At 42.2% G+C, this 14046-nt stretch overlaps 1 protein-coding gene across 4 annotated transcripts in view; it reads right to left on the bottom strand.

The window, feature by feature from the left end:
• Positions 1-9189: 9189 nt before the first annotated feature.
• ASCC3 (activating signal cointegrator 1 complex subunit 3) overlaps positions 9190-14046 on the bottom strand; it is a 285280-nt gene continuing 280423 nt past the window's right edge. For all 4 annotated transcript variants that reach the window (XM_073220915.1, XM_073220914.1, XM_073220916.1 and 1 more), the window contains 3 exons: positions 12057-12266; positions 10092-10267; positions 9190-9996 (listed from right to left, as the gene is read on the bottom strand). In XM_073220915.1, the coding sequence (XP_073077016.1) occupies positions 9849-9996; positions 10092-10267; positions 12057-12266 (534 nt within the window). In that variant the 3' untranslated portion in view covers positions 9190-9848. The remainder of the gene's footprint in view (positions 9997-10091; positions 10268-12056; positions 12267-14046) is intronic.

The following is a 14046-nucleotide window of genomic DNA, read 5'->3' as shown; positions in this document are numbered from 1 at the left end:
AAGCATCCACTGGGCAGAAAGCAGAAAAGGAACAAGCATGCTAACCAGCTCCGTTTTGACAATTTCAGCGATGCATGAATACTGCTGCCTGGCTTCTCTCGGCCGGGGCCTGGAGTATGGTTCCATGACTGTTCATGTTCTGTTCTGCATTTTCAATATCACCTACTAGGTATGTTTTTGTGGAGACATCCATGGTAGATTAAACTGCTCCCTAAAAATATAAACATGTCATACTAGTCTAGGGAAATCATAAATTCTTTGTGTCTCATGTCTCTTGGTTGCTGAACTAAACTCTTGATGGGTATTATTTTAACTATGTTCATTTTTATGAAATTAAAGGTAATTCAGTGAGAAATGGGAAATACTTCTTGTAGCAATTCTTTGTAGTAGCACATATTGGTAACATATAAAAGCCCATCAACTTAAAATGAATAAAGTGTGATACATTTATACAGTATAATAAACTGTCAACATGGATAAATCTCTGCAACGATGGAGAGCCTTTTGATAGCCTAATCTTGCCAGCGATATCCTGTCACTTCTGCCCTATTCTGCTCATTAGAAGTTGATTTTTAAGTCTAGTCCACATTCAAAGGGAAAGAGTTGCCCAGGGTGTGAATTTTTAAGTATACAGTTCAGTGGCCTTAAATATATTAGAATTAGGTATATTTGTATTGTTATGCAATCATCATGTCCATCCATCTGCTGAACTCATTTTATTTTGCAAAACTGACACTCTATACCTATTAACTCCCCACTGCTCCCGGTCCCCCAGTGCCTGGCAACCACCATTTTACTTTCTGTCTCTATGAATTTGATGACCCTGGGAATCTCACTGAAGTGGAATCAATACGGTGTTTGTCTTTGTGTGACTGGCTTAGTGAACTTTGTATTATGTCCTCATAGTTCCTCCATGTTGTAGCGACTGTCGAAATTTCCTTCCTAAGGCTGAATAATAGTCCATTACGTGTATATGTACCCCATTTTGCTGATCCGTTCACTTGTTGATTAACACTTGGGCTGCTTGCCTGTTTTAGGTGCTGTGAACAACGCTGCTGTAACGTGGGTATACAAATACTTTGAGAACCTGCTTTCAATTCTTTTGGGTCTACACCCACAAGGGGAATTGCTGGATCATATGGTAATGGTTTTTTATTTTTTGAGGAATACTGTAATGTATTTTAAGGAATTATTGTAATACTGTCATACTATTTTTTCCACAGTGGCTATACCATTTTACATTCCCACAATGGTGCACAAAGATTCCAATTTCTCTACATCCTCACTAATGCTTGTTATTTTTTGTTGTTTTTCCCATTTAATGGTTATGAGGGGCATCACTGTGGTTTTGGTTTGTTTCTCTAGTGATTAGTGATGTCAGACATTTTTTCATGTGCCTATTGGCTACATGCAGATATTCTGTGGAGAAATGTCTGCTCAAGTCCTTTGCCTATTTTTGAATCAAGTTGTTTTTGTTACTGAGTTTTAGGGTTCCCTACATATTGTGGATATTAATGCCTTAACAGATATATAATTTGCAAAATCCCATTCTGTGGACTACCTTTGTACTATGATAGTAGTGTCCTTTGATGCAGTTTTTAATTTTCATGAAGTACAATTTGTCTGTTTTTCCTCTGTTGTGGCTTTGCGCCGACAGTGTCCAAGCCAACATGAGACATTGACTTTTAATTGTAGTTGCCACTTCTCTGTCCCTCACTGTTCACCAGTGGAACAGATCTCAATTTTTTTGTCTACTGAACCTACAAGACATGTATGTAACCACAACTTGGGTGAACTTTACATTCCTTTTTTTTTATTTTAACACATTGTCGTGTTACATTATCTTTATCTGATTTTATTAAAACATTTTTGTTCTGAAGCATTTCCCAGACAGTTCACTACTAAAATTGGTAATGTCTTTCTGATTCTCTTGTTAGCTGTTTTCCAACACCTTAAAGGCTCTGTTTCTGTTCCGATTGCTGATTCACGGATTTGTGGGAATGCACGTGCATATGGCATCTCTGGGAACAGTTATTTTAAATATGTCAGAATTGCCCCTAGAAGAGTTCCTAAATAAAAGCTGATTCCAATCAATTTACTTAAATTCATTCTGAATTACCTCAGACCCTGTCTTTAACGCATTCAATATTTATGCAATGCATTCTCATGTGTGTTTCAAAATACATTGTCTGGGGATAAGATGAAGCATCCCAAAATAATTAACACAGTGGGCAAAGATAACGAAATGACAAAACTGAAATAGAAGATGCAGATGTATAATCATCTTCAGCATGAAAAATAACAATCAGTTGAGAGGAAATCTTTCTGGGGTGGAGAGCTGCAAACAGCAGCAGCCCCAATGTGTATGAATTACAGCATTTTACAAGATGGACAGAAGCCAGGATCATCCCTGTGCTGTATTATATGATCTGGGTACAGTTATGTTTCTATAATTGATTAGAATTGCCCATGGAGAATGTTCTTTGCTGCAATCCAAGGATTTCTTCAATGTTTCAGTTTCTCCAAAGGCCACTTGAAGGGTAATGTGTTTTTAGAGGAATGCATTTTTCTAAAGTATCAGAAAATAAGATTGAGGTTTTACTAAGATGTCTCTATCACTCTCATTGCTTCTGCTAAAGACCGCACTGTATGAGAAGCCAGTGGCATATTTGTTTCCTCCTTATTATTGGCTAGAATTGTGTTTCAGAAGTTGGATTAAATGGTGTAAAAACAGTTACTTGTGAAAGAAAAATCAAATATTTGCCTTTATAAGGAAAGCGTTTATGTTTTTACCGAAATGCTTGAAAATTGAGTTTTGTTCTGCAGGCATGTGAGCAGCCAGTATGACTCCAGGGAGATCAAGCAGAGGAGGCACTGCTTGCAATATTAATAAAAGTTCAGAAATGCTTTTAGGGAAATTTTAGAATTGCTTAAAAATGTCCTTTTCGTCTGGGTACAACATACCTTGTGATCCCAGCACCTGGCGGAGGTGGGAGGTGCTCCCACGCTGCTGTGCTTCCAGAATGTTCCCTGTTTCCGCTGATTTGGACCTCAGATACGGCCCTTGGCAGTTTGTGGAGTGCCGAAGTTTGTCCTCAGAACCTGGAAGGGATAGAAATGAGGCAGTGAGACCCCCTCTCCACTGCCTGGGGCCTCCATGCACCCTTCACTATTCTGCGAGAACAGGTTTCCCGGAAGCATCCTCCTGTGAGTCCCGGGGAAGTCATTCCCACTCCCTTCTGGGTGCTGAGCTCTAACTGGAAGTGTGCGTCCATTTGCACTTGGAGAGGTGGAAATACTGTAACATGAAGGAATGGGACGCAAAGGAATCCCTCTCTGAGCACAAAGGTTTTGTTGTTTTTGCTAGAGGGAGAGGCAGTGGGGGGGGGGGGCGCATCCTCCCGCCCGCTGACAGTCCTCAGGATGAGTGTCTTTACAATTTATCACTTCAGACTTTCACTTCCCTTTTATCTCCTCTTTACAGCTCTTCACCGTTGCCTAAGCGTTTTCACGGAAATGATCCAGTCAAGGAAGTGGGCAGAGCCCCTTCCGCGCCAGGCACCGTGCATACAGCAGTGAAGCCCCCTGCCCTTCCGGCCACCATGAAGCAGCTGCTCCCAGAGGAGGCCTGCGAGTTACGGCCTCTTCTTTGCATGGAGGCCGGGAATGGGACCCGAAGACGAGCTGACCAGGCATCTTGTCCTGAATCTGCCAGCATGTGGTTGGATCACCAAACACAGCACAGGGGTAGGAGAGCTTTACAAAAACTCATTTAAAACGAACAACTCCAAACCAAAAAACCCAACTGCCTCTCTTGACATGGCAAGCCCAACTTTTCCTTCTGCTCCATACTTTTTCCTTCCAGATCCCTGGGGAACCTGTTGTAACAGGAAATAGGGCATGTTTCCTGATGAGTTCCAGCTAGAGCGGCGCAGGTAAAGAGGCACCTTTCTGGTACACAAGCCCATAACTGGCCTGTTCTTATATTGTAGTTAGAACAGCTCATTTGAAAGGGTAATTGAAGTTACTGGCATTCTTTTTTAGAATGACTATTAGACACTTTCTCGTAGCATCAATTTTGGATGTCTTAAACAATTAGGCAATGATTAGGGATTGGAGTCTGTGGGATCTGGAATTGATGGGACGACAGCTGTAATGCTGAAGCAGATAATGTTTGATTAATGAAGATCTCCAGTGGTAGCCTCCCTATTCATTATTTTACAATACTGTTGTGCATTTTTTATTCAACCCACACTTTCTCTTCTGGAATTCACACCCACTTTATTTTTTGCTGGTCCACTCTGGCATTTTGCTTGTTTTTAGTAATAACCCTTGCAGTATTGACTAAAAAGCAGGTACAAACGTAGGGACTTACACATAACAAATAAATTTTATCTTTTTGGAGAATACACACCAATTCCGATGTGCCGCCCTGAAGGATATTTCCAGTCTCTGCTTTCTGATCGCCTCAGGCGCTGATTGACCAGTCATGAGAAAAGCAGTTTCATTTCCATGGTGTCAGCATTACTCAGCGGCAGCCTTCTCAGCTGCAGGAACCGTTTGGTGATTTCAGAAGCTCCTTCCCCCGAAGGGTTGGCACCTCTGAGGCCATTTGGAAAAACGTGCCCTCGGCTGTCAGGAGTTCCGAAGCCAGCTTGGGCAGTCCACATCCTGCAGAACACAGTCTTAAAATGGTGTCAAGAGTCATCGGAGCTGAAAGCTCAGGAATAAAATTCATCTTCGATCAGTCCTGCAATCTTCAAATCACTAACGGGTGCTTCCAAAAGAACTTGTAATCAAAGGGTGCAGGCAGTCATCCAAAGTGACTATATATTTATTTTTAATAGACAGGCATGGCATCTACGTAGCTCAGCAAGTCCAAATAAAATTGAGGACACAAAATAATAGCAGTTACAAGCAAGGAAACATGGGCTTGGGACTCAAAGAACTTTTAATTATTCTCTGAATTGCAGGCCAATTGAAGAGTAACAAAACAATTTAAGTGGCATTCACATGAGGCTGGTTGGGCCCAAAGCTTGGCCTCGGGTGAGACCCACCCAACATCTGAATCATGCCCTGAGATCTTTCTCAAATAGACGTGTGGATCTCTGAATCTCATTTAAAAAATTCAAATCTGAAGAGCTTTACTTTCCAGACATAGTACAGAATGCTCCATGATGAAAAGTGAAGGAGTAGAGGCTCAAATTGTGGGAATAACTTTCTAGAAGTCATGGTAGCCGTCCTGTTACTTGAAAATCAGGCTTCCAGGACAACCTGGAATCAACTACCATTCTCAGCGCTTTTGAGGACCTTGAAGTAATACAGTAAGAATTCATTAAATAAACATTTTTATCTTCTGTGTTGCTTAGATTTAGAATTTAGATTTCTGAAAGCAGGTAGAGCAAGCTAATTTAAGTCACATCTTTGAAGTCAAGTTCTTTTTTGGTAATACTCAACTCAAAGATTTAACACTTACTTCAGATTTTTCTTTCTTAAGAAGCTAATTCAGGAGATAATTTTTGCCTAGTCATTTGGGATTGTTTCTGAAAGAGACAAGGCCGAAAGTTATCAATCAATCCACATTCTTCAAACATATGGGATTCCTGTTTGGGGGGTCCTTTCACTGCAAACAGCTGGCAACAGTGATAGAGTAAGAAAGGGGGTCTGGGGAGAGAAGCCAGAGAGCTAACACCTCAGGCTCAGAAGGTCTCAGAATAATTTGAAGTTTTAAAATACCGGTAATACTAAAAGATCCACTGCTGTATAAAGCCATTTCATTCTTCATTTCCGTAAGCAATAAGTTGTCATCATAGTAAAACTATCTGTGAACTTGAGAACCCGGTTGCTGTGTTGACCAGATATAAGAGGATCAGGTAAGTTCCCTGCTCCCCCTCCGTGAGGCGGGGGTGGCGGTGATTTCTAGGACAGCAGGCGTCCACTGAGGTGGGTGTGGGTGTTTCAGAACCCGTGTGTGTCTGTGTTCACTTGGTCACTCAGCAGGTATTTATTGAGCATCTACCATATGCCAGGCAAGGCGGTAGGTCCCGGGAATGTAGCCGTGAACAAAAGCAATAGAGGTCCCCGCCTTCCTGAAGCTGTCAGGAGAATTCACAATAAGCAAATATTGTTATAGTGGGAAGAAGAGTAGAGAAAAACAAAACAAGAAAGTGGGATGGGGAGGCCTGGTGGGCTTGCCGTTTAAACTAAGATGGTTAGACCTGTGGGTGTCTGGGGGAGAAGCCCCCCAAACTCAGGGAGCAGAAGAGCAAAGGGTCCACAAGCAGCAGGGTGGCCCCGTGGCTGGCCTGGGGTTCAGCAAGAGGGGGAGTAATGAGACGAGGCCCGGGGGTAGGTGTGGGGTGCGGGCACAGGCCTCGCAGCACCGACTGGTCCTTCATTCTGAGACAGAAAGGACCTGGAAGCTTGGGAGCAGACGGCCATCAGGCTTAGGTTTCAAAAGGCTCTTCGTTGTGATGTGAAGCCACAGGGGGGCCAGTCAGGAGGTGGTGTGATGAGGGTGGGAGCAGTGGGGGTGGCTGGGCCCTAGAAAGATGTTAAAGGTAAAGCTGGAGGGGTTTGCTGGCAGATGAGATGTGGGCTGGGAGGAGGGGAGCTGAGAATGATTTCAAGGTTTCTGGCCTGAGCGACGGGAGGTATGTGTGGAGAACATGCTCGGGATGTGCTGTGTTCCGAGGCTGCTGGGGTAGTTCTCCGGAGGGGATGCCCCCACTGGAGCGGGGCCGCCAACCATGTCTATTTCCACTCTGTCATGTCCTCTGTGTGTAAAGGGAAGAGGAAACATGTTTTTGGTGACTTAACGTCCCGTGTCACTGTATCCTCTTTTTATCGAAGCTTCCCATAGGATTTGGGAAGAAGAGGAAGAGAAGGGTGTCTTATCCATGTCACGGAAATGGGCATGTTCCTCTTTACATGCTGCAACTCACGTTGGGGCCGAGGGTCCCCAGTGTTCTTGTGTCAGCAGCAGTAGGGCTGCGGGGTTGCTTCTGACAGCTGAATCCCACCGGTCCTAAACGTAACAAGGAACAGGGGGGCCTATTTGCAAGGGAACTGGAATCCACTTTTCCCTGAGGGAGAGCACAGGGGTTAAATTGAGGGGCAGCCCAAGTATTTTTGGGGGATGCGTGAGGAATTTTAGTTCAATGGTGGTAATGGTGATGGGGGACTAGATATACATTTGTAAGTGTGCAGGAACGGAGGTGGCAGGGGAAATTGCTGGAAGGAAACAGGCTTTCTCATTTTTGCCAGTGATTGCCCCCCGTCATCACACACTTCAAGGCCTTAGAGCTGTGCTGAGTGAGGCCTGCATGATTCACTGCCTCCCCCTCGCACCGCTCACCCAGGTCCAGAAGGCCTGAAGTCTAAGCTTCCTCCTTTCCTTTCAGTGTTTTGCTGAAATCACTCCTAATGACCATCAATGACCCACTGTGCACCGAGCCGGGACCTGACGTGGTTCTCACTTCCTGGACTTCTTGTATTAGTTCGCATTCCCCGCCGCAGGCATGGGCGCATGTCTGCCAGGCCCCTGGCATCTCATGCCCCCACTGGCTCTCTGAATGCTCCTTGTCATCATGTTCTCTGGTGACCTGTCAAGGAATCCACTGCATACACCTCACATCGGGAGTCCTTACCTTCTATTTCAAGGTCACTTCACAGACCTTTCCATCCCTCTTGCCAGTTGATCCCTTTCATGTTTCTGAAAATGTAGATCAACTGGACCCCCTTGGCTGGGCCACCTCAGAGCCTTCACTAATGCTGGTCTACCTAGACTACTCTTTCTTCTTTGTCCTCACAATTTTAACAGTCTTCAAAACTTGGCCTAAATGTCCCTTCATGATTTTTCTAAATAATATTTCGCTGCTGCAATTACTTTCTTTTATGATAATTATTAACATCTTTTTTTTCTTTGATCATCAGGCTACCTTGTTTGAGGTACTTTGTCTCTGATTCACGTGGGTATCAGAGTACTTAAGGTAGTACCTAGAACAAATATTGGGCACTTCAATCATTGGGAGATGATAAAATCCGGAGGAATATCAAATGGAATATGGAATTGATTTGATTATGCTGGCCCATGTCCTATTAAAATGCACACTCAACACCACAGTTTTGGTGGAGTAATGAGTGAGGATAAAGTTGCAGACAGTGTTGGTTACACATCGGAGTGAGATGAACGTTTCCATCTGCTTTACCAGTGTTTTCTGCAGCTTATTGCGAATGTTAACCCCTTGAAATTTTAAAACTAACTATTCACATTACTTTTCTTCCCTCTGATGGATATAACAGGACTCCTTCCTTACTGACCCCACAGCTTGGGCTGCATGTCCAGGGAAGCAGATCTCCCACCTCCCCAGATCTGCTTGTTTCCTAACAAAAAGCAGTGATGCTGATGAACGTGAAGGCAATGAGACTGTGTCTCCTCAGGTTCCTGTAGGGACTGGTGACTGTCTATAATCTTCATTTTCTTTTAATTCCACTAAAATGGTGACTAAGGTATGAATTTCAATTAGGCAATAAACTGCCAAAGGAAAAGTAGAAAGAGCTCTTCATATGGAGGAAACTTCTGACACTACAGCCTGCAGACACTTCACTGCCACTGGACTGGGTGTTGGCATTAGTTATTTAGATCTAATTTTGGCAAGTAAATGTCTGGTCCCCTTATTCCACTTCTATTTTTTAGCCTGGGAATGGAGGTACACAAAAGCAATACATTCCAGTTTTAGAAAAACTTTTAAAGTCTGGTACTCGCAGTGGTTATACTGAAAAGTATTTAAAATTAATCACAGGACCAGGAATAACTGATATTAAAGGCAGGATTTCATTCCACTACAATGTAAATTATATGGACATTGAATTCTAACGTTTTAGTTTGAAAAAGGTCTTTTTCAAGATGGAAATTATATGGACATTGAGAAATCTCCTTTACCCCAGGTGATTACCTACCTGTAGTGTCCAGGTGCCAGGGGTCTGCCTTGGACCTGGACTGCAGAGCCTACAAAGAACTGTAGCGCATGGTCTGTACACGTTACTGCACGAGTTGGCCTGTGCTTCTCTCCTCGTGCCAGTGAGTGTTGGGAAGAGAATGCAAGTGCGGGCTTGAAGAAGGGAATAAACAGGAGGATAGCAGCGCGAGGGGGCACAGATGGGGAGGAATAATTGGGTCCGCTTGCCTTGAGGTGGCACTCTGAATATTTTATTTCCACCAGTTACAGTATCTACATTTTCTGTAGGATCAGTATATTCTGCTTTCTTTTCCATCATCGTTGGCCTCTGCAATGTAATTTTACATCATATATTAACATTTTTGACTATAAGAAGTTCTTGAAACTACTCCTACATGGGATCCAATAGACATTTTGCTAACATGAGACACAGTGTGCCGCCGTATAGATTTGCCTTGTGTATTTCGGGCTTCAGGGCTAGGAATTCTTTGCAACAAATCCTGACACGGGTACGCCCTGCCTGTAGTTTTCCTTAGAAAAAAGAAGTCAGTGTTTGTGAACACGTTACCTTGTGAGATGTAGACTTTGACAATTCCTAAATATCATCCCTGTGTACACACATGAAAGGAGTCTCCTGCATTCTCCTCAGTGTACCTGTCCAGAAACCCACGAAGAGGACATTATAAAAGGCAACGGTGTTGCAGGGCCGCGGAAGCTCACTTGGTCCTGCTGGAGTCGTGCCGCGGCCCTTGCTGGTGTCCTGGGCGACCGGAGGCTCGAAGGTGCTTCCACGAAGGGAAACATGAGGTAACTCGAGTTTGTCTAGATCCTGAACAGCCAGACGTCTTATTCTTAACCACTTCTTTCAAAGGGATTGTTCGGATCAGGCTACTTCACTTTCAGGTCGGTCAAAGCGTCAGAGGCCCCCTCGCTAACCTGCGCGGAAACGCTCGCTGGCGTGACGTCGAGATGAATGTCGTACTGCTGGTCCAGGCCGAGGTAGCAGTCGCTCATGAAATACAGCGTGTAGATATACCTAAAATATAAAAATAGAACGCAAAGGTAAAACCACCTCTCTAATCACAGCCTTGCGTAAGTCTTTCAGAACTTCGGTGCTAAGATTCTGCTTACCTTCCAGGTACTTCAGGGGTATAAAAAGACATGCAAACGACCTGATGATTTCGAACAAAGCCCACTCTTTTCAAAGCAAGAAGCTCTCTCTTATCCACTTCTCCTAATATCAAAAACCATCCTTCATCTTTTGATTTTGGAAATCGAGGGGTAACCGCATGGCTGTCTTGTTTTCTCTGTAAACCACACATACACAAAAAAACAGCATCAATGTCTAGACTTTCTACACCACTTGGTTGTGGTTAAGAGGCTACTTTGTTATATGCAAAGGCTGTAAATCTACCTGGTTCAGTGTATCTACCTGGGATGTTTTTGATTTTCTGGTTTGGTGTCTCTGATATGCTATTGCCTGTCTGTTTTCAAGATTCTCAAAGCACATTCTAGACCCTGCTTTGTGGCTCTAACCACCAGAAAGAATATTTGGCTCAGTTAGGACAGGAAGACTTGAATCTTGACATCAAATTACCAAATTCTCACACCATTCTTATAAATGATATGAATACCCCATGTACAAATAAACAAATTGAGTTGTTATCATGTTACCAAAACGCCAAAGATTTGTACACAAGAAACTGATACTTAGGGGTAAAAAAGGCGATGAAGAGTAGACTCTGGACCTTAACACGATATGCATCATATCACTTAAGCACCCAATAATAAAAATCAGAGGAAAAAACATGTATTCTGATATGGTAATATTAAAAAGTTCTTTTTCTGAGCAGTGGGAATTGTGAGACAAGCAATTTGTAAAATACATTAATCAGCACAATCCAAGATTAGATATCACCATAATGATAGCACTTGAAGTCTTTTAGATTGACTTTACAAAATACAAGATTATTCTAGCGATTCTTTAAGACAATGACTTTATGGCATAAAATGTACCAGTAATGACATGTTCTAATAACGCCTTGCTCTCATATGCTAGTGGGAGATGTTTCACTTAAGGCATTTTAAGAGAGAAGTCACAGAGTGATGTATTTTTACTGCATTCAGAAATAAAATGTAGCTTTTCTAGCATGATTAAAACTCATTTTTAAATAGTAATGTTAAGAATAGTTTTGTCCCATGTTTTTATCTGTATGATGATTACTGTATTTTCCTTAATTTGGATGCATTAATATACCTAAAAATGCCCAGATGAAAGCCTTGAAATGCCAGAGGTCAATCAGTTCATACATCGATTTTTAGCATTAGAGATCAGATGAGTGGGGCTTGAAGACACAGTGCTGAAACCACATTTGAACAGTACCAATGACCCACAACCTCACTCCTCTGAGGGCTGTTCTAGATATGGGGGCGCCTGACTGAGAGAACAGATGCTGTGGACTAATGTTCTTGGAGGGCTGGGTCACAGGCAACAGAAAAGATCACAGTGACTTCAAGTAAAAATACTGTACATTTTTGGCCTGTAGAACATTGACAAAGCTCTCATATACATTCTAATGGAGGCAGGCAGATGCGGCAACTGAGGTGCAGAAAAGATTTAGGGTCTCACTCAAATTCAGAGAGCTGAGTGGTACAGCTTTGCTCTCTCCTATGTCGAGCCCAGTGTGAGCCGTAGGTACCAGAGTGTTTCCGAGACAGCGCTTCTCAAACGTTAGTGTCCTTGATACTCATGCCGGGTGCTGGGTACAAGTACAGATGCTGAGATTCTGACGCAGTCAGTCTGCTAAGTAGGGCCACGGAATCTGCACTCCAGGAAATTCTGCCAGACTGCGTCTAGAGACCACGCTCTGAGAACAGTACTCGAGGAAATGTGTTATTGGTAAATATTCTGGGGTTGAAAAATGGCACATGTGGAGCACTGATTGACTTCAGAAGACTGACTCTCACTGCCTAAAGCCCGTTGAGAAAGTGGGATTCATAAATGACACGGACACATTAGTAATATAAAAGATATGTGTGGTGGGGCATGCTGGTATCTGGTGTGAAGCCTTTGGGAACAGAAACCAGACACTCTACCTTGTGGAACCCAGTGTGGACTCTCTGCAAGCTGACTTGAAGCACATACTCTTGATCAGCATGCAATCTGATCCAACTGCTGTCACTCCGCTTGTCTGAAGCCAGAGTTGTGACAGAGAGTTCACTATGTCCCTCTGCTGAGTCATCCCACCAGCCTCTGACGCTTAGGTCGACATCGATCACTGGCAGGTGAGACAGAAAATCCCATGCCTGAATAAGAAAAGAAAGAAAAGATAATAAAGGAATGGTTAATGTGAAATATAGCGACCAAGTAAGAAATAGTGTGAATTTAGAAAAAAATCAAACAAATAAAAATACATCTCTGTGTTTTGAGATTAATTCTGGATTCAATGCAGTTGTAAGAAATAATACAGAGAGATCCTGGGCACTGCTCGCCAGCTTTCCACAATGGTGGCGTTTTTCAAAACTGAGTACAATATTAATACCATGATATTAACACTGATACAGTCTACAACTCTTGTTCAGATTTCCCAGTTTTTCTTTGTTGGTGTATAAAGATAGTGTGTTCTTAATCTTTGTAGTTGAAAGTCCTTTTAAAAGCAACTAAAGTACTAATCATTATCTAAACTTGTGATTCCTTTATTGTGAATCCCTCTTAGATACTGGCTATTGACTACAGTAAAAATAGATTTAAAAATGTCTGTTGTTGAACTCTAACATTTACGTGACTTCTAAGGCGAGAGCATTAATTAGGGATATAAAGGCAACTTGAAAACAATGGTATGATGCCATTGCTGACATCATTCAGCATCATACATTGAACACTCTTTCTACAAAATGCTTTTTTTAGTCCATATTCCAAATGTCTTCTGAAAAGAAAACATTTCTTTATGTCTGTATAGCATAAGGAACCCTGCAAGCCTAGGGTTCCTTTTAGAAACAAGCATGTGTTTTTGCATTATCAAGACTGAGAATACCTATTGGAATGATACATATTAAAGAGGCAGAAAATATTTTACCGATTTTATTCTTGCACTTTAAATTCAAAGATATTTGTGAGAAATCACACAAATAGTAAGTGCTCATCTTTGCCGCATGAATGCATGAGTGAATTCCTAAGGAAGGCGCCACCAAATAAACTTTTTGTCCTCATGTGACTTTCACGTTTTTCTAACACTAACAAGTTATGTGGTAATATCACTAAAAATCAAGAAAACTTCTCCATACCTTGGTTGTTTTTTTTAACCAATTGCTACCTCCTACCTTAGTTTAAAAAATGCATGAATACTTCAATTTTGGTGTTCCTTTCTTCTCTCAGGTACACCTTTGATTTCCTTATAGGCTCTCATTTCCTGCTGGCTAAGACTTCAGCACTGCTGAGCACACCTAACTGAAATGAAGTTGTCCTGAGGAATCAAACTACCCTTAGGAATTAAAAAAATGTAAATCCAACGCAAATTTCAACCCAACTCCAATCCTAGAACTTGTTTTTTGGATGTGAAGTTATGCGTGGAATAGACCTGAAAGTAGGAAAGCTGCAGAATGTTCTACACTGTGCTTCACGGTGACAAAGGCTGGCCTATCCCCTGCCAGAGCCAGCGGTCCCTGAGTGTCAAAGCTGTGCCTCTTGATGTTCTAAGGATGGCCGGAGTGGAAAAGTGATCAAGGGGACACTTACATACACAATTTCTGCAAAGCATTTAACTTTGAGACAACACAAGGGACATTTATTCATGAAACAAAACTTCGTATGTTTCTTGTACCATTAAATAAATTACCAACACGTACCTTCAGTTATTAGTAACTTGCTGGAATCTTACTTTACAAACCTCCCCAAGGCAAATCTGGCTTTTATATATAGGTAATCTTTTTGTAGCACTTAACATTATTATTTTTCATTCTCAGTGTGTACACATATATTTGTTAGGTGTGTGGTACACACACACATATATATGTATAGGAAACATAAGCTATTTTTAAAGAAACTGCTAAGACATTTCAATAGCAGCCAAACATATTTATCTGAGGA

Source organism: Manis javanica, chromosome 13 (genome assembly GCF_040802235.1).
Source record: "Manis javanica isolate MJ-LG chromosome 13, MJ_LKY, whole genome shotgun sequence".
In the NCBI taxonomy this organism is placed as follows: domain Eukaryota; kingdom Metazoa; phylum Chordata; class Mammalia; order Pholidota; family Manidae; genus Manis; species Manis javanica.
This window is presented reverse-complemented; position numbering and strand designations above follow the sequence as displayed.